The sequence below is a fragment of the Coregonus clupeaformis genome, chromosome 30, assembly GCF_020615455.1.
Source record: "Coregonus clupeaformis isolate EN_2021a chromosome 30, ASM2061545v1, whole genome shotgun sequence".
In the NCBI taxonomy this organism is placed as follows: Eukaryota; Metazoa; Chordata; class Actinopteri; order Salmoniformes; family Salmonidae; genus Coregonus; species Coregonus clupeaformis.
Window position 1 is genome coordinate 28348219 of NC_059221.1, and position 26114 is coordinate 28374332.

The 26114-nt window shown below is 42.7% G+C and overlaps 1 protein-coding gene across 1 annotated transcript in view; it reads left to right on the forward strand.

Annotated features, from left to right (window-relative positions):
- The first annotated feature begins 1004 nt into the window (after positions 1-1004).
- ajap1 (adherens junctions associated protein 1) overlaps positions 1005-26114 on the forward strand; it is an 89382-nt gene continuing 64272 nt past the window's right edge. Inside the window, exon 1 of the mRNA XM_041857903.2 lies at positions 1005-1875. Within this exon, the coding sequence (XP_041713837.2) occupies positions 1847-1875 (29 nt within the window). The 5' untranslated portion in view covers positions 1005-1846. The remainder of the gene's footprint in view (positions 1876-26114) is intronic.

Genomic DNA, 26114 nt, shown 5'->3' on the forward strand with positions numbered 1-26114 from the left:
GAGATAGAGTGGGGGAGATAGAGAGGGGGAGATAGAGAGGGGGAGATAGAGAGGGGAGATAGAGTGGGGGAGATAGAGAGGGGGAGATAGAGAGGGGGAAATGTGATGGCATAATAGCCCAGTTACTCATAGGATTAGAGTTAAGCGTTAGGACTCAGAGCTCAAACAAGTAAGAAATAACCCACTGCTGGGTCAAATATGTTTGAACAACAATAACCCAGCAAGAAAGTAAAACAACCCATGTAAATGTACAAATATACAGTTGCAAAGTATGCTGGGTATTAGTCTAATGACCTCTGCCCCACAAGAATAGAAACTCTTTGACCAAACAACATTAATTAATCTGGTGCACATCAAGTTCCACCGAGTTAAGTCAATTCTACAAGAGAGAATTACATTACGCCATAAAACCTGAATGGATTGTGTAATGTTAACAAAATATGATAGAGCAAAACTTAAGGGCTGCCAAAATAAATGTTTTGAGTGTAGAGAGGTTTGTTTATCTGTCAATCATAGTCCACTGAGAGAGAGCCATAGAAAGAGATCAACCTCTCTTGCACTCTCACATTCCTAATAGCTCACCTTCAAACACAACAAATTGGTAATGCAATGTTTGCTGTGTAAATCATATAGGCTATAACAGGTGTGATTTCAACAGCTGACTGCACCTGTTTGACACATTGACCCTGAGGTGCAAAAGAAGCCCATCACATGCTCTCTCTGTATCACGCAAGAGCTGAGCTTGTCATATGTAATGTTTTCACTTATCTCGCTGTGGTCATATCAGTATGTTGAGTCTAATGTGATGGGAGGTTGCCTACCTCCAACATCTTGTAATATAGGTGTGCAGATGGCTGAGGGCAAGACCAGAGTGACGGGTTGAGTTTGCAGTGTGGTCTCCAATATCAAATATTTTACTTTAAAATGACGTCAGATGGGTGTCAGCCGAAGCAGGACTGTCAGGTTGTTATTCAGTCTGCGAGAGGCACTGAAAGGCAGGGAGATATAGCACGGGGTGATAACATTGCACTCTCTCTCTCTTCAAATGACAAGTGCTTATTTTTCCCTATACTGCTTACCACGCGCAGCATCTCGCGCTGACGCGCTCACAGACTATCTTCCAAAATAACTCGTTCTCTCACCTAGTCTCCTGTTTCTTTAAAAAAATTGTTAACCTATTACTTACATTCATTTCTTCAGAGATGTGCGAAATGTGGAATTTTGGCCAACGGTGACCTATCACCATTTCGAAATTCTTCGGCGCATCTTTTCGGGGTTGCCTGTTATAACCGTTCAAGATGGGTATCTTTCCTGATGTTTTGCTATGCTCTTCCTCTCAATAATGTAGAAAAGTGCGTGGTCATTTTCAGCGCCGAATCCACTGAGGATGCCAACGATTCACCTTGCCTCTCTGGTGTTCTTTTTCATAGCTTTTTGACTGTCTAGTGGAGTAAATTCGATGATTTATATAAAGACAAAGTTTGACCGACACAAGTGGTCAGAGGACACCTTTTGGTAAAAGCACAGTGGACCACCTGTCCACGGACTCCGTGCGTCCTTATCAACCTTATCAAATTAATGGGAAGATAATTGCCAAGTTAGAATATACAAGCAACGTCCAATATATTTGCATCTTCTCTCCTTTGGTGGTGTAATATCAGAATTGACATCATATTTGGAGTAATTGTATATGCGCAATGTCGAAGGATATAGCCTTAGAATGTTTGCATTAATGACATTTGGAGTAAGGTTCGTCACTTGAGTGTATTAGCCACTATCGACTTTTGTGGAAACCATCTAAATGGGAGAATACCTGGAGAACTGACTCGGAATTGTTGTCGAGAAAATGTGGATAAAACGGTGTATTGCACGCAGGTAAGAATCATTTAGTCTCTACCTTATATAATTTGCATTATATAAGTTTTATGGTAAATGAAAAATGTCTGTTGGTGTTTTTCAATGTATAATATATTATTGTTTCATATTTGCATACGCCCACATCTACAAATGCTCTCTATAATCTACACCATGACAAGAGTTATGAGCGTCTGCTGGAATTGAATATGACTTTATCAATTGTAGGGTTCACAGAATACATAAATATTATTTATATATTTCTATGGTGTCTTTACTGCCACAATGGTTTTTAGATTTGAATGTGGGCATCAGTCGTATGAAGACTCAGTTTCCAGCTATATGAAGAAACTGAGCAAAACTTTCACTTACCGCACGCTGGGGGTCGCCAAAAGTACATGCTGCTGCACGACACGACTGCAAGCCAAAGCTGGCAAATAGGTCGACACACACACACACACACACTATATATTTCTCATTGCCTAACACAAGTTCAATATGTATGAATTACAAGCCATTAGTTGTACCAGAACTGTCAACCCTGTTCCAAAGAGACTGTGCTATAATTAAGCAATAAGGCCCGAGGGGATATGGTATATGGCCAATATACCACGGCTAAGGGCTGTTCTTAAGCACGACGCAACGCAGAGTGCCTGGATACAGCCCTTAGCTGTGGTATATTGGACATATATCACAAAACCCCAAGGTGCCTTACTGATATTATAAACTGGTTACCATCGAAATTAGAGCAGTAAAAATAAATGTTTTGTCATACCCATTTAGCAGACACTCTTATCCAGAGCAATTATCATTAAGTGCCTTGCTCAAGGGCACATCAACAGATTTTTCACCTAGTCAGCTCGGGGATTCGAACCTGTGACCTTTTGGTTACTGGCCCCAATGCTCTTAAGCGCTTGGCTACCTGCCTCCCTACCTGTGGTATACGGTCTGATATACTACTGCTTTCAGCCAATCAGCATTCAGGGCTCGAACCACAAGTTTATAATAACCCTTGAAATGGGTGACTTTACTTGTATATGACAATTTTGTGTTTTTGATACATATTAAAATGTCCATAGGCCTACATGCCTAGTCATATTCATTGCATGAATTAGGTGGGTAATATGTCTATAGTCCCATGTAGCTCAGTTGGTAGAGCATGGCACTTGCAACACCAGGGTTGTGGGTTCAATTCCCACAGAGGGCCAGTATGAAAATGTATGCACTCACTAACTGTAAGTCGCTCTGGATAAGAGCATCTGCTAAATGACTGAAATGTATGAGATGGCACAACTAGATTCTTTTAAGTTTGTTCCTGTGGCTGCCCACATAAGGGCAGAGCAAATGTAAGCACATCCCTCTTGCGAAGTATGCTTATGTTTACTGCTAATGTTTATGACAGTAGTTACAGGGGAAATTATCAAAAGCCAAGTGACATCCATCGTGGCACACCTTGTTACTCAGAACACACAACTAGTTAAATGCACCTAACGAACTAGCTACCCTCTCTCACACACTCAACATTAACTCAACATCAACTTAACATCAACTCTACATCAACTCAATATCACATCATTAGAGCCACACAGCCAGTGATTCATACTGACTTCTGCAGTGTTTAGATAGGATGAGGCTGGTTGGTTGGTTGAGACAGGCTCCCCACTGTGAGAGGCATAAGAGGGGCGTTTTATTCATTTTTATTCAGAAGGAATCTTTAATTAGGAAAATAATAGTATGGGAGTGAACAAGCTTTTCAGGTGATTCACTGAACGCAGAGTGGGAGGGAATCTGCTAATTAGAATAGGATTTCATGCTGAATTGTGCATTTAATCACTAAACATTTATTTATTTCCCACTGAAACGTTAATTAGACATTACGGATAATGTTGAGGGTTGACATCACAGTCGAACGATAATACTTGTGGACAGAGCAATCATTGCTTTGGAAGATGCAGAAATGAAAAGGCAGAAAGCCTATAAAATGATTGGTCAGGTCAGTGACATGACAGCTAGAGAGCTAGAGATCGAGTACCACAACCCACACCCACCACATTTCCCTGTCCTGCTTTAAAATGCCATTACTTTTCTTTATGTAGGAATTGGTTTTATCAGGCTGAAATATTATTCAAACAATTCTGAGAATTTTGAGATGCAGCATTCCATATTGAGATTCTATTATTGTGTTATTACTATTCAGTGCTATCACTCTGGTTGTTACCAAACATGATCCTAGAGGATAGCCACAACAATTTGGTCTCCTTAATTCTAACATTTGATTGTATCATTATGCGTGTTACAGTGTGTGTGTGTGCGTGTGTGTGTTTAGGATAGTACGGTGCATAAGGAGCTGATGATGTTAACCTATGAAGATTTAATACCACCTTGTGTTGCTGTAATAGTCAAAAACTACAGGCAACATAAATAGTGTAGTAGCTACAGTAATGAGTCTGCTCACCTCTGTTGTTTGTAGAATGGAAATGAGCCATTTTGGACCTTGTTCAAACAACCTTGTCAACTGAAAGTTAGTTTATATATAATTTTGTTATTGATTAATTTACTATTTTATTGGCTGAAATTAACATAAAAGCACAGGGATTTATTGAATAATACTTTTGATGATTGCAAATGAAGAGCGTATCCACCAATTTTTCATGTGTTTTTTCATCAGAAATTATAGCTAATGGCAGGGGTGTCAAACTCATTCCATGGAGGGCCGAGTGTCTGCAGGACTTTGGTTTTTCCTGTCAATTAAGACCTAGACAACCAGGTGAGGGGAGTTCCTTACTAATTAGTGACCTTAATTCATCAATCAAGTACAAGGGTGGAGAGAAAACCCGCAGAGACTCAGCCCTCCGTGGAATGAGTTTGACACGTGGCTTATGGGTACCTTAATGTGTGTGTAAAATATTAGTGTTCTCAGATTTTTGATTCATAGATCTTAGGTGTGCATTAAAATGTTTGTTATTTTGCAAAACGCTATACATCCATTGTTTATCTGGAATGGAATGTTCGAATACTGTATATTTGATGTGATATGTGGTTGTCTCACCTAGCTATCTTAAGATGAATGCACAAACTGCAAGACGCTCTGGCATCTGCTAAATTACTAAAATGTAAATGTTTTCCATACAGATCTCATATTACTGTGTTGATTAATTTTTTATATATATATATTTTTTATATTGGTATCACAAATCTTTATATAAAAAAATAATTATTTGCTACATTTGACTGTGTAAAACCTAGCAGTACTACTTATTTATCTGAGAGTGAGGCGGTTATATAGCGTTTTGCAAGAAAACATGATTATTCATCTCTCTGAAATGAAACCATCAAGTGATAGATTTCAAACAAATACATGTCTGTCATTGAACAACCCCATGCCATGATTAGATAGTGAAAAAACACACACATTTCTTTCATAAGTTCTTTAAACAATAAAAGCTAATTTACCAACATTTCTGAAAATGGATATATAGGGTTTTGGAAAGAAGCTCTTAAAATGTAACACCAAATTCCTACACCTCCTGCTGCACAAGTTCCTCCATTGGGCTGGAAATACGGCTGGGTAGAAACGCCTGAGCAATCAACACAGTATTGACTAACCAAGCATGAAAGTATTGCTCATTATGCTAATCTAATATGTTGCCTATAGGGAGATATGGCTACATGTCCTCTTCACAGACTAGCGAGAATATGGTAGGAAAGCACGTCACCTATTTGTAAATTTTATACCAAAGCCTGTTACTACTAAATATTAATAAAAATGCTATATTTACAGAATATAGGTGATTGACTCATCGTGAACAGTTTCAAATGAGATAAACTCAAAGTAGACATTGTTCCCTTGAATCCCTTCCCCCCCAGGGTTCTCTCCTGGGACCTAAATGCATAGTGTGTGGGAGTGCCCCAAATGGTTGGTTCTATTTAAAGATACTCCTCGTTTTCTACTTCTCACTGTGATGGTATAGAATAATAGAGTCAGCATGCATGGCTCGTCTTAACCAATAGGGATTCCTCCCGCTCTCCTCCTCCTTGGCATCAATAGGCCTTATCTTGAGCTCTTTTCATGGATGCCACACATGTGATGTTCCCTACGGTGAGCCCTGGCAGTAGTTAGATAGACCAGACAGCCTCTGCTACTGTTGCTAGAGGGGAAGACTTGGCAGGGCTGCCCGGATCCTTTGGGAGGAGGTTTAGAGGTGGTATTTATTTTGTGTGTGTCTTCGTTAATGAATGTATAACCATTTGATAACTAAAATCAACTTGATTTATTTCTTGTTGCTGCATTGTCGAGAAGGAACCTGCAAGTATTTTATTGGACGATGTATACCATGCATATTCCGTACATACGACTAATAAAACTTGAAACTGAAAATTATAAATGGATCCTACACATAAATAATTTCTGGCCATTTTTATGATTGGTATTCATTTCCATAAGCCAAGGGATGTGGTTGTTTTAATGATAGATGCCTTGCATATAAGGATGGTTTCTATGGACCTACAGTGATGAGAGCTCATGATTTAAATATTTTTCCTAACCATTTCCTGGCAACTCTTAGTTTTGAGTGTGCAAAATAGACCAGTGCACATAGTATCACAGATATTTTTAATTTTTTTATTTAACCTTTATTTAACCAGGTAAGCCAGTTCAGAACAAGTTCTCATTTACAACTGCGACCTGGCCAAGATAAAGCAAAGCAGTGCGATAAAAACAACAACACAGAGTTACATATGGGGTAAAAAAACAAAATACAACAGAAAATATATATACAGTGTGTGCAAATGTAACAAGTTATGGAGGTAAGGCAATAAATAGGCTATAGTGCAAAATAATTACAATTAATATTAACACTGGAATGCTAGATGTGCAAGAGATTATGTGCAAATAGAGATACTGGGGTGCAAAAGAGCAAAATAAATAACAATATAGGGATGAGGTAGTTGGGTGGGCTAATTTCAGATGGGCTGTGTACAGGTGCAGTGATCGGTAAGGTGCTCTGACAACTGATGCTTAAAGTTAGTGAGGGAGATAAGAGTCTCCAGCTTCAGAGATTTTTGCAATTCGTTCCAGTCATTGGCAGCAGAGAACTGGAAGGAATGGCGGCCAAAGGAGGTGTTGGCTTTGGGGATGACCAGTGAGATATACCTGCTGGAGCGCAGACTACGGGTGGGTGCTGCTATGGTGACCAATGAGCTAAGATAAGGCGGGGATTTGCCTAGCAGTGATTTATAGATGGCCTGGAGCCAGTGGGTTTGACGACGAACATGTAGTGAGGACCAGCCAACAAGAGCATACAGGTCACAGTGGTGGGTAGTGTATGGGGCTTTGGAGACAAAACGGATGGCACTGTGATAGACTACATCCAATTTGCTGAGTAGAGTGTTGGAGGCTATTTTGTAAATGACATCGCCGAAGTCAAGGATCGGTAGGATAGTCAGTTTTACGAGGGCATGTTTGGCAGCATGAGTGAAGGAGGCTTTGTTGCGAAATAGGAAACCGATTCCAGATTTAACTTTGGATTGGAGATTCTTAATGTGAGTCTGGAAGGAAAGTTTACAGTCTAACCAGACACCTAGGTATTTGTAGTTGTCCACATACTCTAGGTCAGACCCGTCGAGAGTAGTGATTCTAGTCGGGTGGGCGGGTGCCAGCAGCGTTCGATTGAAGAGCATGCATTTAGTTTTACTAGTGTTTAAGAGCAGTTGGAGGCTACTGAAGGAGTGTTGTATGGCATTGAAGCTCGTTTGGAGGTTTGTTAACACAGTGTCCAATGAAGGGCCAGATGTATACAAAATGGTGTTGTCTGCGTAGAGGTGGATCTGAGAGTCACCAGCAGCAAGAGCGACATCATTGATATACACGGAGAAAAGAGTCGGCCCAAGAATTGAACCCTGTGGCACCCCCATAGAGACTGCCATAGGTCCAGACAACAGGCCCTCCGATTTGACACATTGAACTCTATCTGAGAAGTAGTTGGTGAACCAGGCGAGGCAGTCATTTGAGAAACTAAGGCTATTTAGTCTGCCAATAAGAATGCGGTGGTTGACAGAGTCGAAAGCCTTGGCCAGGTCGATGAAGACGGCTGCACAGTACTGTCTATTATCGATCGCGGTTATAATATCTTTTAGGACCTTGAGCGTGGCTGAAGTGCACCCATGACCAGCTCGGAAACCGGATTGCATAGCGGAGAAGGTACAGTGGGATTCGAAATGGTCGGTGATCTGTTTGTTAACTTGGCTTTCAAATACTTTCGAAAGGCAGGGCAGGATGGATATAGGTCTGTAACAGTTTGGATCTAGAGTGTCACCCCCTTTGAAGAGGGGGATGACCGCGGCAGCTTTCCAATCTCTGGGGATCTCAGACGTTACGAAAGAGAGGTTGAACAGGCTAGTAATAGGGGTTGCAACAATTTCAGCGGCTAGTTTTAGAAAGAAAGGGTCCAGATTGTCTAGCCCAGCTGATTTGTAGGGGTCCAGATTTTGCAGCTCTTTCAGAACATCAGCTGTCTGAATTTGTGTGAAGGAGAAGCGGGGGGGGGGCATGGGCAAGTTGCAGCGGAGGGTGCAGAGTTGGTGGCCGGGGTAGTGGTAGCCAGGTGGAAAGCATGGCCAGCCGTAGCAAAATGCTTGTTGAAATTCTCGATTATTGTAGATTTATCGGTGGTGATAGTGTTTCCTAGCCTCAGTGCAGTGGGCAGCTGGGAGGAAGTGCTCTTATATCATGGATTATGCAATATATGGTTCATAAGCCATCTTATTTTTCATTATGCCCTTAGTGAAAATTATTGATGAAACCACATACTGTATTATTTGGGTTAGGCCTTGCGATAGACTAGTCCAGGGGGTGTACGTACATCAAGCTGCCTCCGGCTACAGAAACAGGAGATGGGCTTCTGCCCTATGGGCCGTTGTGGCTCGGACATGGATACTTACTTACTATGTGTGATTTTACCAAGTAGCCTACCTACCTTTAGCTATGTGTCAACTACTGTAGTGCATTGTACAGTAAGCCTCGATCTGATATTCCGATATTCGGGCGATTTCGGTGTCATCTTAATAGCCTTTATGGGGTTATTAACTGGGGCCTCTCTGGAGCGTGATTAACCTATAAGAGTCTAAGCCCTGTCTAAGCCGGGGGAGGGCAGGGGGGGGTTCTACTAAGCTATATGGAATTGTTTAAGAAGGTCATACCGAGGATCATTTTGATATTTGATGTAGAGTTTTAAGACCACTTGAAGGAAAAAAAATAATATTTAAAAAATATTAGATGAAAAATATTGTATTATTTGTCCATACAAACGCATTGAATAACAGATTCACTACATGAAACAACAGTTAGTCCCCCCAAAAATCAAAAGGAAGTTTGTTCTGAAGTGTCTGTCCTATATCTGAGAGATATAAGAAAGATCAGGAAACATTTGTCTTTTTTTAAAACATGTATTTAACCCCTTATTTTTGGCACTAAACAGTCTCTATATATACTTCAATAAATGTTTTCAACTGGTACCGGGGGACCTTCAGACGAGTCTTGTGAGGCCTTTGGGCATCCTAGAGCAAAACAGACATGTACGTGTTCTTGAGAGTCTCACCTTTCCACAGAGGGGTCATATTCGTGTGCAGCCCAAATTGTTCGGGCGATACAGACAGAAGTTGGCAGATTGGCTATACCAACTTCAGAGCAAAATGGAGAACACCATCATGAGGCCTGTGGGCGTCCTAGAGCAAAACAGACATGTACGTGTTCGTGAGAGTCTCATCTTTCCATAGAGGGATCATAATAGTTTGTAGGCCAAACAGTTCGGACACTAAAGACGATTTTGTGAGAAGACCGATTTTCGGGATGTCTCATGGTCTGACAAACACCGCTCTAGCTCTGTCACCTTTCACTGCAGATGCGGAAGTGCGACATAGGCAGATGCGGTGGATTGAGACGCCTCTAATGCAAAAAAACAGATATCTCTATCTTAAACTGACATATTTTTATGGGGATTTGTTTATTATGCTAATTAGATTTATGCGAGGGCGCGGACATCAACCTTAGATTTTTTTAACCTCATTTTGGCGAAATAGGCTGTGTTGCATTTCTGAGCTTCCCTTCTCTGGAGGAGTGTGTGTGTGTGTGTGTGTGTGTGTGTGTGTGTGTGTGTGTGTGTGTGTGTGTGTGTGTGTGTGTGTGTGTGTGTGTGTGTGTGTGCGTGTGTGTGTGTGTGTGTGTGTGTGTGTGCGTGTGTGTGTGTGTGTGTGTGTGTATGTGTGTGCATGCTTACAAACACCCTGCACTCAGCAGTCTGCTAAACCCAGGAGTGGGAGGAGAGCTGGTCCCTGTGACACACAGCAGTGACAGCAACACACAAACCGCCAACTTGGACCATGCTATTAACACCCGACGTAACAGTATACATCTCAGTTTGCCCAGCCACACAGCCTGATCTTCTAAATCTCATTAGCGAGTTATATAGCTTAAGAATTGCCACAACATGTAGTGGAATTGATCAGACATCTTACTGTATCACAGCACTGGCTGATAATGTGAGGCACCTAAGTCAGAATTGTGGTTCACTGAATGGTGTTAAAGGTAGACTCAGCATTATGACATCAGCATACACAGTGGGGTTACTTCCTGCCTACAGAAACAACAACAACAGAATTCAAGACTGACACTAATTTGCGCCCTACCTTGAGGCATGCCCATGTTGGGAAGAGCCAATAGTGGCAGTCTTGGCAGATTTGAATTTTGTTGTTGTTGATTTCTGTAAGCGGGAAGTTGCCTCGCTGTGTATGCTGTAATACCACTTTGTCTACCTTTAAGGGATTTGAATTTGGGTGCCCAAATATGTGCGGAACCACCACAACAGAACAAGACTTTGAGACACTAGTCAGGTTATGTTGTTACATTGTTGTGTCATGTTAAAACATGCCTAACATCTGCAGAAATTATACATGTCATGTACATGATAAAGGTCTACTAAGAAGAGTTTGAATCAAAATGTATCTTTCAGACCATCAATTTATTGAACTAAACACCATGCATGTCAACTACAAATATTCTCAATCTTATCCGAAATATAGGCCTAGCTCCATTCCATGCAATTGAAACACACTCTATTCCAACCACAATATGCTAACTGCAGAGAAGAGCTTGATAGCGAATTTGTGAGTGGTTTTAATGACCACTGCTGTAACCAAGCCTTGCCACAGTTGCCAGTGTGTGAGCATGTGAAGGAGGATATGTGCTATTATTTCACTGAAGCACATCCATCGCACTGAGCCGAGCCTGGGAGAGGGAGCGGCGGAGCTTATACTTGATTCATGTAGTGAGCTTTTGTTGGATCAATACTGCCTCTACAAAGTATCAGATTTATCCGTCAGGGCATCTCCACTAACTGGCCTGCTCCATGAAGGCATGGAGGTCGCCTCTCAGCGGCCTGCTTTTCCTGAAAACACTTCATAAATGAACAACAGGGATTTTCTGGGAATGGTTTCCCTTTTCCCTGTTCCATCCAGTTAGACTGTAATTGAGATGGCTGGATAGGAGGCGAAAACCTTGACTATGAGAGCTGAGTTGATTCGAACATTGTCCCATACGTCCAATCAGGAAGCTCCATCCCTCTCTTTTGCCATGCAGCATTAGTCCCCCGCTTATCTTTTTCAGCATGTGGGTCATGTACACAGTAGTGGAGGACGGTGTGCTGAGGGATTCATTAATGGAACGTCAAAGCGCCCTTGGCTGTTGCATCTTGGATCCTCCACACTTTCTGTTTTTCCAGGCGTAGGTTCCCACAGCTAGCGGTGACGCAACATTACTTCATCTGCCCATAGTAGCAGCTGCTGCCTGCTCTACCTTACAGGCATGGTGTGTGTGTGTGTGTGCGTGCGTGTGTGTGTTTATGTGTGTGTGTGTGTGTGTGTTGTTTTTTATTTATTTATTAGTTTTTTCCCTTTATTTAACTAGGCAAGTCCGTTAAGAACAAATTCTTATTTACAATGACGGCCTACACCGGCCAAACCCGGACGACGCTGGGCCAATTGTGCGCCGCCCTATGTGTGTCTGTCTGTGTGTGTGCACACGTGTCTATGGCAGGGTTTACTTTTTACAGCTTTTCATGTGAGAACCTGAAGCATGTTATTGAAACACTTGAAAGATTTCGTAAAATATTTACCACCTAGAGGCCTGCACTTACGCAATCCATAAAGCTGTAGAACCTTCGCTAGAGCCGGCTATGGTCATTTACTCTGAAATAGTGGATTTCTACTGAGAAAACATGACGCTGGGCTAGTTCCCAGGTTTGTAGCTACCTACGTGAGAATGCTATTAATTGACTACAGCTCAGCGTTCAACACCATAGTGCCCTCAAAGCTCATCACTAAGCTAAGGATCCTGGGACTAAACACCTCCCTCTGCAACTGGATCCTGGACTTCCTGAAGGGCCGGCTCCAGGTGGTAAGGGTAGGCAACAACACATCTGCCACGCTGATCCTCAACACGGGGGCCCTTCAGGGGTGCGTGCTTAGTCCCCTTCTGTATTCCCTGTTCATCCATGACTGCGTGGTCAAGCACGACTCCAACGGTGACACAACGGTGGTAGGCCTGATCACCGACAACGATGAGACAGCCTATAGGGAGGAGGTCAGAGACCTGGCAGTGTGGTGTCAGGACAACAACCTCTCCCTCAACGTGATCAAGAAAAAGGAGGGCAGAGCACGCCCCCATTCTCATCGACGGGTCTGTAGTGGAGCAGGTTGAGAGCTTCAAGTTCCTTGGTGTCCACATCACCAACAAACTATCATGGTCCAAACACACCAAGAAGGTCGTGAAGAGGGCACGACAAAGCCTATTCCCCCTCAGGAGACTGAAAAGATTTGGCATGGATCCTCAGAACCTCAAAAGGTTCTACAGCTGCACCATCGAGATCATCCTAACTGGTTGCATCACCGCCTGGTATGGCAACTGCTCGTACTCCGACTGCAAGGCGCTACAGACGGTAGTGCGTATGGCCTAGTACATCACTGGGGCCAAGCTTCCTGCCATCCAGGACCTCTATACCAGGCGGTGTCAGAGGAAGGCCCTCAAAATTGCCAAAGACTCCAGCCACCCTAGTCATAGAGTGTTCTCTCTGCTACCGCATGACAAGCGGTGCCGGACCGCCAAGTCTAGGTCCAAGGGGCTTCTTAACAGCTTCTACCCCCAAGTCATAAGCTAATGAAATGGCTACCCGGAATATTTGCTTTGACCCCCCCCTTTTTACGCTGCTGCTACTCGCTGTTTATTATCTATGCATAGTCACTTTACCTCTACCTACATGTACATATTACCTCAATTACCTCAACTAACCTGTACCCTCACACATTTACTCGGTACCGGTACCCCCTGTATATAGCCTCGTTATTTTATTGTTGCTCTTACATTTTTTTTACTTTAGTTGATTTTGTAAATATTTTCTTAAAACTGTATTGTTGGTTAAGGGGTGTAAGTAAGCATTTCATAGTAAGGTTGTATACAGCACATGTGACAAATACAATTTGATTTGATAACACCTTGGACCAGACATTTACATTTCAGTCATTTAGCAGACGCTCTTATCCAGAGCAATTTACAGTTAGTGAGTGCATACATTATTTTATTTTTTATTTTTCATACTGGCCCCCCATATCTACCAACTGAGCTACATCCCTGCCGGCCATTCCCTCCCCTACCCTGGACGACGCAGGGCCAATTATGCACCGCCCCATGGGTCTCCCGGTCCCAGCCAGCTACGACAGAGCCTGGATTCGAACCAGGATCTCTAGTGGCACAGCTACCACTGCGATGCAGTGCCTTTGACCACTGTGCCACTCGGGAGGCTCAGCCCTCGGTAATCTTTAAAAAAATATATACACTGAGTGATCAAAACATTGGAACACCGGCTCTTTTCATGACATAGACTGACCAGGTGAATCCAGGTGAAAGCTATGATCCTTTATTGATGTCACCTGTTAAATCCACTTCAATCAGTGTAGATGAAGGGGAGGAGACAGGTTAAAGAAGGATTTTTGAGACATGGATTGAGACATGGATTGTGTATGTGTGCCATTCAGAGGGTGAATGGGCAAGACAAAATATTTAAGTGCCTTTGAACGGGGTATGGTAGTGGGTGCCAGGCACATCGGTTTGAGTGTGTCAAGAACTGCAACGCTGCTGGGGTTTTCACGCTCAACAGTTTCCTGTGTGTATCAAGAATGGTCCACCACCCAAAAGACATCCAGCCAACTTGACACAACTGTGGGAAGCATTGGAGTCAACATGGGCCAGCATGCCTGTGGAACGCTTTCGACACCTTGTAGATTCAACTGAGGCTGTTCTGAGGGCAAAAGGGGGTGTATAGTGTACATTGTTGCTTTGGCTCCATAGCGTTGACTAGCTAGCCTCTTCAGTAGCTTCACAGTTAGCTTCACCAGAGTTAGCTTAGTTTAGCCAGCTACTGTACTGTAACTGAATAAGTCCTCTCTTATTCCTGTCAGCTCCTCATTGGTTGATGTTGGCGCTCAACAGTTTCCCGTGTGTATCAAGAATGGTCCACCACCCAAAGGACATCCAGCCAACTTGACATAACTGTGGGAAGCATTGGCATCAACATGGGTCAACATTCCTGTGGTGATCTCGACACCTTGTAGAGTCCATGCCCCGACGAATTGAGGCTTTTCTGAGGGCAAACGGGGGTGCAACTCAATATTATGAAGGTGTTCCTAATGTTTTGTACACTCAGTACAGAAACTGCACAGAAAATGCAAAACAGCCTCATCTGTGTCTCTGCAGGCTCAGATGAGCGATACAATGTTGCACTTTCACTGCTCTACGGGGAGGGAGGCCCCGTAGCAAGCTAGCTAGCAACTGAAACTAGTAAATCAAATCAAATTTTAGCTAAATGCTTGTGTTCCTAACTACAACAGTGCAGTAGTATCTAACAATTCACAACAATACACACATCTAAAAGTAAAAGAATGGAATTAAGAAATATATAAATATTAGGACGAGCAATGTCGGAGTGGCATTGACAAAAATATAGTAGAATACAGTATATACATATGAAATGAGTAAAGCAGTATGTAAACATTATTAAAGTGACTAGTGTTCCATTATTAAAGTGACCAGTGTTCCATTATTAAAGTGACCAGTGATTCCATGTCTATGTACACAGGGCAGCAGCCTCTAAGGTGCAGGGTTGAGTAACCGTGTGGTAACCGGTTAGTGACGGCTGTTTAACAGTCTGATGGCCTTGAGATAGAAGCTGTTTTTCAGTCTCTCGGTCCCAGCTTTGATGCATCTGTTCTGACCTTGCCTTCTGGATGATAGCGGGGTGAACAGGCCGTGGCTCGGATGGTTGATGTCCTTGATGATCTTTTTGGCCTTCCTGTGACATTGGGTTCTGTAGGTGTCCTGGAGGGCAGGCAGTGTGCCCCCGGTGATGCGTTGGGCAGACCGCACCACCCTCTGGAGAGCCCTGCGTTTGTGGGCGGTGCAGTTGCCATACCAGGCGGTGATACAGCCCGACAGGATGCTCTCAATTGTGCATCTGTAAAAGTTTGTGAGGGTCTTAGGGGCCAAGCTGAATATCTTCAGCCTCCTGAGGTTGAAGAGGCACTGTTGCGCCTTCTTCACCACACTGTTTGTGTGGGTGGACCATTTCAGATTGTCAGTGATGTGTACGCCGAGGAACTTGAAGCTTTTCTCCTTCTCCACTGTTGTCCCGTCGATGTGGATAGGGGCATGCTCCCTCTCCTGAAGTCCACAATCAGCTCCTTCATTTTGTTGACGTTGAGGGAGAGGTTATTTTACTGGCACCACTTCACCAGGGCCCTCACCTTCTCCCTGTAGGCTGTCTCGTGATTGTTGGTAATCAGGCCTACTACTGTTGTGTCGTCTGCAAACTTGATGATTGAGTTGGAGGCGTGCATGGCCACGCAGTCATGGTGAACAGGGAGTACAGGAGGGGGCTGAGCACGCAACCTTGTGGGGCCCCTGGTAGCTAACAAGCCAGCTAGCAATGTCACTCAGTCACGGGCTTGCTAGCAGGTCCAGCGGAGGGAAAGTCCAGAAAATCCACAAAAATGTTTTAAAATCCACAAAATAGTTCACAATTGTCCCAAGAAATATTCAGATTTGAGAAAATAGAAGGAAAAAATGAATCAGTTTTGACACCTGTGTTGCGTTGGCTCCTTGGAGTTGACTAGCTAGCTTCAGTAGCTTCACAGTTAGCTTCACCATAGTTAGCTTAGTTTAGCCAGCCAACACTTCTAAAAGTCAGGGTATGAGTCGATAAACCTGCCTATTTTCCTCTAAAGTACGTAATATCACGATTTCAAAGCTATACGATATTAGTGAGGACAAGTAAATTATCTCAAATCCTGAAAGAAAAATATTTGTATTGTTGATCTTCTTGTTCACGTAATTCGTGCTCATGTTGTGTTTTTGTGCTTGCGCCCAATTGACTCTCATTGACTCCTTGAAGGGGAGATCTCCTTGTTAGAGTTTACCCAGAATGCACTGCGCGGCCCATTGATAACGTACAGGCTACGTACACAGTGGCTGTTAACTGATTCCAATTGAGTTTCCCATCTTCTCAAAAGTATCTCTGATAAGTCCTGTCTTATTTCTGTCAGCTCCTCGTTGGTTGATGTTGGCGTGGGAAGAAGGACACAATAACCTTCTCTCTTTCTGCTGTTTATTGACAGTTTGTTAACCACACAAAGACTGACAGGCTCCAGCGCAAGAACTATGTGTTCCATGCCGGGGCCATACGTCAAGTCAGTCTGACGATCAAACCAGCGCGCAAACAATATAAACACAGAGCTCTTATCTGGTTGGCCAGTAAGCCATCAATCATAAATAATGTAACAGGATAGACGGGATCTCCACTCATAACAATATTATATGTATCATTTTATTTTTGGGGGGGCGGGACTCAGTCGGGGTCTCAATTTACTGATGAGAGTTAGAATAGTAGAATACACAAGGTGCCATTTTGAAACTTGGTTTATGCATCAGCAGTTTTCCTCTTGTTATATGTCACAGATGGTCACTCAATTACCCCATGTCAGTTAAAGGTCCAATGCAGCTGTTTTTATCTCAATATCGAATCATTTCTGGGTAACAATTAAGTATCTTACTGTGATTGTTTTCAATTAAAATGGTCAAAAATAAACAAAAATAGCTTCTTAGCAAAGGGCAATTTCTCAAGCAAGAATTAGGGCGTTTTCACATATGAAATTCGGTACCCTGGTTCGGTTTCCTGCAGTGTTTGTGAGAATTCTACAAAATAAGTTTTGCTTTCACAAGACCTGAAAATAACCGTTTCAGGGGTGCGATTAGCAAGACGCACATTCTACATGACGTTAGCGAGCTATCTTGTTTACAATGGGCAATGTTGCTGCGTCACGATACCTGGTACTCTGGTCCTAGATCTTGGACCCACTACTCACGCAGGTCCAGGATTAGTTTCAGCCAGGGTTAGTTTGCGTTTCACACATTCTTTATAACACAGATCAGGGTACCAAACGCTCCAGGATCCGGGGATATGTGAAAGTGCCCTTAGTCTAGTTAGTCTAGCCAGCTATTTACAGTAAACTTGTAGTAATCATGGCCGATTTACCGACCGGGCACGCAGGGCACGTGCCAAGGGGTCCTGACCTCCAGGGGTCCCCCATTGATTTTATTAGTCATGCTCACTCAGATATCAAATGAACATGTCATGACATGGCAAAATGTGTAGAATTGCAGGAAATTAGATTTAAACTGCAAAAATGTATCCTACCCAATGTTCCTTCTAAGCTGCATGCAGAATAAATATCCGCCTGCGCAGAGAAGCATGAGATTGAACTTCACTCACCTTTCTTGAGTTTTCCCCTTTAGTTAACACTATCAACGTTTCGCTCTACTATGGGAATTGTGATCGAACGCAATGTTAGCCAATTTCAATGTAACATACCGACACAAAACGAACTATGCAAAACTTAGTATGCAAAACTAACTGTGCAAGAGATTTTCTTGTAGGCAGAGCGCATTTGAGTAGGATTCTATTGCATTGACAGGCACAACTCAGGCCCGTACTCTACACAGACCAGTGCGCCATAACCAATCAGAGCTACAGTAGGCCTATATGCAAATAGCCATTGCCATATATGGATCTGTGCCATTCACTTTGACCTTGACTGTGTTTAGGCTACAGTATGAGCGGTCATGATGTGCTTGTTTTGAGATCAAAGCGAGAGCTACATGTAGCCACCTGTGCACATTTGTTCATATTCTTTGCTAGTTACTGGGTTAATAGCCCAGTTGTAGCTAATTTCTAGTCAACAATGGGGGAGTGGTTGCTTCCTACAAGATCACAAAATGTGGGCACTTCTAGCCATCTTTGAAAAGAGAGTCACGTAAATAGCTTTTTTTATGTCTTAAAGGGGCAGTGTTGTATTTTGAGATGGTCTTGAATAAGTAGCCAATAGGCAGAGCGTAGATTAATTTGTCTGATTCTCTGTAATAATGATATGGGAATAATAATGCATTTTATTTGTGTAAAGTGGTTTCTTGTATCAAACAACACAACATTTTCAGTCACCTCCTTGTCTGAAGGACAAGTGGATAAATAGGTTAATGTCAAGCCCTGCATGGTTTTTTCTCTCCAAACGTCTCATGGAATGTAGGCCTACATTGAACACCTGCTACTGTAGGCTTAATATAGAACAGCTATTTCCATGTTAAAATGTTATGGGATGGATTTTTCTCCATTGTTTTTGATAGTAGGCCACTCTGGTAGGCCTACATTATGATCAAATAGCCACAGTAGCCTACATAACCACTGTTAAAACTGTAACTTAAAGCGGGTACAACCTCAGTGCTCACAGTAAACGCGTGCCAGAAGTTGCACAGCATTTTCACATCCTTCAAGTTTATGCTCAGCAGACCTTAAATTTGCTCAGTAACAAAAAACATTTATAGGGAACATTTATCCCATTCCCACCCCATAGTAAAATGTGTAGAATTGCAAGAAATTAGCTTTAAACTGCAAAAAGGGATCCCATCCCATTGTAAAATGTGTAGAATGGCAGGGAATTAGCTATAAACTGCAAAAATGGATCCCACCCCATTGTAAAATGTGTGGAATTGCAGGACATTAGCTGTAAAACTGCAAAACAAAATTGTTCTGTAAAGCAAACTTAGGTGTTTAGCTTTTGTTAATAAAATACTTTTTCTGCTAACAGATCCCTCTGTAAGTATTAAATTATAGTTTTTAATCCCGGTGCTGAGTTAATGTGAGTTAATTTGTAGCGGCTAATTGTATAGCTAATAGGCTATGTGTTTGTAGCTCAACTGAGGTGAATGAAGCTACAGCAACCAATGTGATAAATGCTGGGGTCATTTTTGCTTGTTTTTGCTCTTCTCCAAACATTATTTTATAGTTTTTAAATTGTATAGAAATGCAGTAAATGAGCCCCAAAACTCAAGACCTGGCTACGTCCCTGCTAGTTCTACACCTCAGTCTGTTTTTGAAAGCCATTCAACCACACACTGACCAGAAACTGGAAACTGCACACTCCAAGTAAAGTTCCAGCCTATACCTATTTCCCAAATAACACACTTTGATTTATGATTTCAAAATGTCTAGCGATGGGAGGAGTGTGTATACTGTAGTGTGTGTGTGTCCTTCCTCGGTGTGTGTGTGTGTGTGAGAACATGCTGGACTGTGTTTGCCCTAACGCTTACTCTAAGAGCTTGAGCACACAGGCCTCCAACCCCAACAAAGTCACGATCGCAAATTCAACAGGCTCCAAATGGAGGCTCAATGGGCTCTCAGTCTTTCCTAAAACCTGCGGTTTTAAACAGACTTATCAAAACCACACAGACAGCTAGCAAAATGGGATTTCTTGAGCAAGCACAAGCCACTAGGCCTTCCAAAAAACAGTATTTTTCAATTATTTTTCTGTTGATGAACATGTGAAGAAAGTGATACATTTTTCAAGTGTAATGAACTAAGGCCCTGTGTTTTAGTTAATCATGTCACATTACCTGGATTTTAACCTTTATTTAAAGCTTTTTATCAAACTGTCCCCTTTTCTTTTCATGTCAGATGGTCCAGCACCATCCTCAGACAATTGCTTTAATGTCACAAGTACAGTGAAATGCCTTTCTTGCAAGATCTAAACCCAACAATGCAGTAATCAATAACAATGTAATACTAAAAAAGAACATAAGGTAGAACAAAAACACACAATAAATAAAAAATAAGAAATAAGAAGAACACGAGAAAGTTCAGACTTAAATTGACATTATCAGACTTAAATATCAGACTTAAATTAACAATATTTCCAGTATGACAGTATGACAATATCACCAGTATGCTCAATCTAGTCTCTGTGGATTAAGTTTAGCATATAAACTCTTACATTTTTTAAACAGAAGCTTAGAGAATATTATTAATTATAAAATTAAATCAATTCTACCCACACTTCCAAACATTTTCAAAAATTAGCCTATGCTATGCTGATTATCGCAACCATTCTTATCCAAAGCCTGCCAGAGGATGATGCTTTTCTCTTCTCCAGACCATCTCCAATCACCCACCTTTCCCCTTGTATCCCCCCTCCACAACACTGATACTCTTAAGGGGGCCAAGGCTGAGCCCTTTCTATCTCTGGACCAGAAACTAAGACAGTTATTGAAAAAAAGGGAAACAACATAGGCAATAAAGGATTAAAATAACTATAGACAAATTTGCTAATGGCCCTAATTTGAAGCACTGCCACAATGTGACATTTACTCAGGGGATTATAGGAGATAAGTAATGCATTGATGTCTCAAAAGAACACTAATGTTTTCCAGGCTTTGATAATAGATTCAGTGCCAATGGTAGTATTGGATAGAATGCAGCTAATATGGAATGAGGCACTTTATATCTCGTATTTCCTAATTCTGTATCCCGAGACTACTGGCACCGCATTTACTTATTGTCTGTGACTGTGCAATATCTTACAAAGTGATAGAATAGGCCTAGCCTTTTTTGTGATGACTGTATGAAAGAATAACAAGCTTGAAAATAGAAGGCACTTTTTCTCTTCTACTCATGTCAGAATATGGCACATTCAATGACAGAATATTTTTTTTTTTTTGTGGGGGGGTGGGGATTTTTTATGTAATAAAGGAAGCAGCCATGTATCCTCATCATTCATAAATTTCCAATGCGGCAGCATTCATCAGGATCCCTCCGAATCCCTGTCAGTATTTTGTATACATCCTGACATATTCAATTTACCTTATCGTTAGTAATTCATTGAGTTTATTGAACTGGAAAGAAGGGCTGCCATATTTTTCATTTCAATAACACAATTCTCTGTGAAGTCCGGCCATTGTAAATGTCTATATATCTCCAGCAAATGATAGCTGGTGTTTTACCAACATCACGGATGATTAACTCAATTGTACGCGTTTCTTTCTAAGTAACATTGGAGATTAACATCAATTCAGACATTAGCTCTTGAGAGACACTTGCATTACAGTGTACTATAGCATCGTTCCATCAAGCTCAATTCAGACGAAGAGGATGCCATTGTCAATTAACGTTCTCCCCATCATTCTCTCCAGTGAACTAACTGTTAGTCTCACATAACTATCTGTAGAATAACAATTGGCCAGTGATTCATCGATCATCTGCAGAATCAGCATTTCCCTTGATAGTCATGTTAACCATTCCTGACCAGGGTGATTGAGAATAAGAAAGTAATTAAGAGGAGAATGGTGCAGTAGATCTTCATAAGTACTCTAATAATTCCAGCCCAACCATCTCCAAGCGCCAATCTTAAGCACTGTAATATAGCTCTCATTTTCCTAATGATATCTGTGTTCTAAAGTGAAGCTGGTGATAAAGGTATTGGAAAAGAATGCTGTGGAGATTGTATCTACATTTACATTTACATTTACGTCATTTAGCAGACGCTCTTATCCAGAGCAACTTACAAATTGGTGCATTCACCTTATAGCCAGTGGGATAACCACTTTACAATATGTATTTTTTTGGGGGGTGGGGGTAAGGGGCGGGTAGAAGGATTACTTTATCCTATCCCAGGTATTCCTTAAAGAGGTGGGGTTTCAAGTGTCTCCGGAAGGTGGTGAGTGACTCTGCCGTCCTGGCGTCGTGAGGGAGCTTGTTCCACCATTGGGGTGCCAGAGCAGCGAACAGTTTTGACTGGGCTGAGCGGGAACTGTGCTTCCGCAGAGGTAGGGGGGCCAGCAGGCCAGAGGTGGATGAACGCAATGCCCACGTTTGGGTGTAGGGACTGATCAGAGCCTGAAGGTACGGAGGTGCCGTTCCCCTCACAGCTCCGTAGGCAAGCACCATGGTCTTGTAGCAGATGCGAGCTTCAACTGGAAGCCAGTGGAGTGTGCGGAGGAGCGGGGTGACGTGAGAGAACTTGGGAAGATTGAACACCAGACGGGCTGCGACATTCTGGATGAGTTGTAGGGGTTTAATGGCACAGGCAGGGAGCCCAGCCAACAGCGAGTTGCAGTAATCCAGACGGGAGATGACAAGAGCCTGGATTAGGACCTGTGCTGCTTCCTGTGTAAGGCAGGGTCGTACTCTCCGAATGTTGTAGAGCATGAACCTACAGGATCGGGTCACCGCCTTGATGTTAGCGGAGAACGACAGGGTGTTGTCCAGGGTCACGCCGAGGCTTTTTGCACTCTGGGAGGAGGACACAACGGAGTTGTCAACCGTGATGGCGAGATCATGGAACGGGCAGTCCTTCCCCGGGAGGAAGAGCAGCTCCGTCTTGCCGAGGTTCAGCTTGAGGTGGTGATCTAATTTGTTGATGTGAGTGCTTCACCTAATTGGCAAGGAAGGACCACATCATCTGCCACCCCACCCCATCTCTAAACCTACCTAGCCATAAAAGTTAATCTTGAGCACCAGCCCTTCAAAGAAACAGTATGAAACCACAGGCTTCTTGAGAAAGTTATTAATCACTCGGCTCTGATAGAGGTAGCGGTAGAGAAATCAGCCATGGAGACTGACTCATTCACTTCACTACATTGCAGCGGGGGTTGATGTCTGTGCAATGTGCAAAGATGTCGTAGGGGAACAGAAATTGGGCTTTTTGTAATCTCTCTCTAATTTCCTTGTTTTTCTATATATTTTTTTCATGGTGGTCAGTCGTTTATTTCAGTTGTTTGGAGCACGGTTGCTTAAGTGTCAAGACTTCCGCCGAGGCTGCCCCCTCTCCTGGTTCGGGAAGGCTTCGGCGTTCGTCGTCACCGGAGTACTAGCTACTGCCGATCCCATTCTCATCACTCCACTTGTCATGTCTTGTCAATCACACACACCTGGTGCTCATTCCCCTAATTAGTATGTGTATAAGTGTTCCCTCTGTCTCCCTTGTCTTTGTGAGTGATTGTTTTGTTGTGAGAGAGTGTAGCTCGGTTGAGCTACATTTCACTGTGTTTATGCCAAGGTGAATGTTTTCCCTTGTATAGTTTTGTTTGACGCTTTGGGCGTTTGATTTATGTAAAGGGAATTAACTCTGGACTTCGGTATTTTACATTTACATTTACATTTTAGTCATTTAGCAGACGCACTTATCCAGAGCGACTTCACAGTTACCTCCTGCGCCTGACTCCTTCACTCACACCTCGTCACATTAAGGCTATCCAGGCTTTAAAGTGCATCTCCACTGACCTCGTCTTAAAAACAGTGATTATTCTGGGTCAGACTCCCTTAAAGCTGCAACGCTTGTATTAATGGAAGTGGGAAGGGCAGCGAAGGACTGTTCTCATGCCATTGTTTTGCCGTACCCCTCAAAATAGGGGAGAAAGAAACCACATGACCCACTCTCTTCCTTATCTACTCTAGGGTCATGTAAAAAAAAAGACTGCTTATGAATCGCGGAGATACAACCACTTACTGTGACTATTTTGGTTAATTTATGCTTCAGATGTAATTAATTATGGGGTAATTGCCGTATGTGTTTAGTGTGCCAATTTAGACTTCGGGGGATTTACTGTAATTTCCAAACCCATATTGGTGCACACACACTTCTGATGTTAATCATGATAATAATATGAAATGCTCAGTCTAATCTGCCAATATGAAAAATGTGTTTTACATTTCCAATCAAGGTCAACTACTTTGTCCTAATACAACAATGAACGGTTGCATTTGAAGCATGTTCATTAGTTTCTGTCGATGAAACCTTTTGCGATGTAGCTATAGCAGCATTCATTGGAACAAGACCACTGTGCTTTTTCCCATCCAGACTCACTGTCGATGGTGCATTGACACATGGTTGTTTGGGTAATGCATCAACATGATGACAGCTTGTAATATCACATTCTGCTGCTGCACCAAAAACAATAACAGAGCCCCGGTCCCTCTCCTTGCGTGCTTGAAGCTATTCATAGAACCCAGGGCATCGGCTCTCCTCTGCCCTCCTCTTAACTACACTCGTGGGGCCATTGTTGTAATTTGATGAAGCAGTCAAATCTGTCCTGCTGCCAGTGGGCTCCCAATCGCTGTTTCTGCCTGCACTGCCGCTGTGAGTCATAGGCTGTATGTGATCACACAGTTTCCCCCCGCCACACCACTGTGCAACTGTTCAAGAGTTCCTCTCAAGGTAATACAAATGCTACCTCCCTCCCTCCCATTTCCCCCACTCTTCTATTTTAAGTATCATAACCCTCATATGGGCAGGCGCTCGAGGCTGCCAGTTTCAGGAGAGGAGAGGTAGAATGAATGGATTCCCATTGTATGAGCTCCTGCTGATGTTTTGCTTAAGTGTCAGATGCCTTTCAATGCCCTTTCAAGATGACATATGGAATTGTTTTAAGCTGGTCATACTATGGATCATTTGATTTGGAATTTTAGGACCCCTTGAGGTATCCCCAAAAAATATGACAACATTATTTGATAAAATATTGATTTTGGCCTTTACTACTATAGCCCATAGAAACGCATTGAATAACACATTCATGAATGGCAAAAAGGACAGTCTAAAAATCATTAATAAAAAACAAGGTTTTGAAGTGTCTGTCCTAAATCTAGGAGATATAAGAAAACTCAGGAAATATATATACAGTGGGGAGAACAAGTATTTGATACACTGCCGATTTTGCTGTTTTTCCTACTTACAAAGCATGTAGAGGTCTGTAATTTTTATCATAGGTACACTTCAACTGTGAGAGCCGGAATCTAAAACAAAAATCAAGAAAATCACATTGTATTATTTTTAAGTAATTAATTTGCATTTTATTGCATGACGTAAGTATTTGATCACCTACCAACCAGTAAGAATTCCGGCTCTCACAGACCTGTTAGTTTTTCTTTAAGAAGCCCTCCTGTTCTCCACTCATTACCTGTATTAACTGCACCTGTTTGAACTCGTTACCTGTATAAAATACACCTGTCCACACACTCAATCAAACAGACTCCAACCTCTCCACAATGGCCAAGACCAGAGAGCTGTGTAAGGACATCAGGGATAAAATTGTAGACCTGCACAAGGCTGGGATGGGCTACAGGACAATAGGCAAGCAGCTTGGTGAGAAGGCAACAACTGTTGGCGCAATTATTAGAAAATGGAAGAAGTTCAAGATAACGGTCAATCACCCTCGGTCTGGGGCTCCATGCAAGATCTCACCTCGTGGGGCATCATTGATCATAAAGAAGGTGAGGGATCAGCCCAGAACTACACGGCAGGACCTGGTCAATGACCTGAAGAGAGCTGGGACCACAGTCTCAAAGAAAACCATTAGTAACACACTACGCCGTCATGGATTAAAATCCTGCAGCGCACGCAAGGTCCCCCTGCTCAAGGCAGCGCATGTCCAGGCCCGTCTGAAGTTTGCCAATGACCATCTGGATGATCCAGAGGATGAATGGAGAATGTCATGTGGTCCGATGAGACAAAAATAGAGCTTTTTGGTCTAAACTCCACTCGCCATGTTTGGAGGAAGAAGAAGGATGAGTACAACCCCAAGAACACCATCCCAACCGTGAAGCATGGAGGTGGAAACATCATTCTTTGGGGATGCTTTTCTGCAAAGGGGACAGGACGACTGCACCGTATTGAGGGGAGGATGGATGGGGCCATGTATCGCGAGATCTTGCCAAACAACCTCCTTCCCTCAGTAAGAGCATTGAAGATGTGTCGTGGCTGGGTCTTCCAGCATGACAACGACCCGAAACACACAGCCAGGGCAACTAAGGAGTGGCTCCGTAAGAAGCATCTCAAGGTCC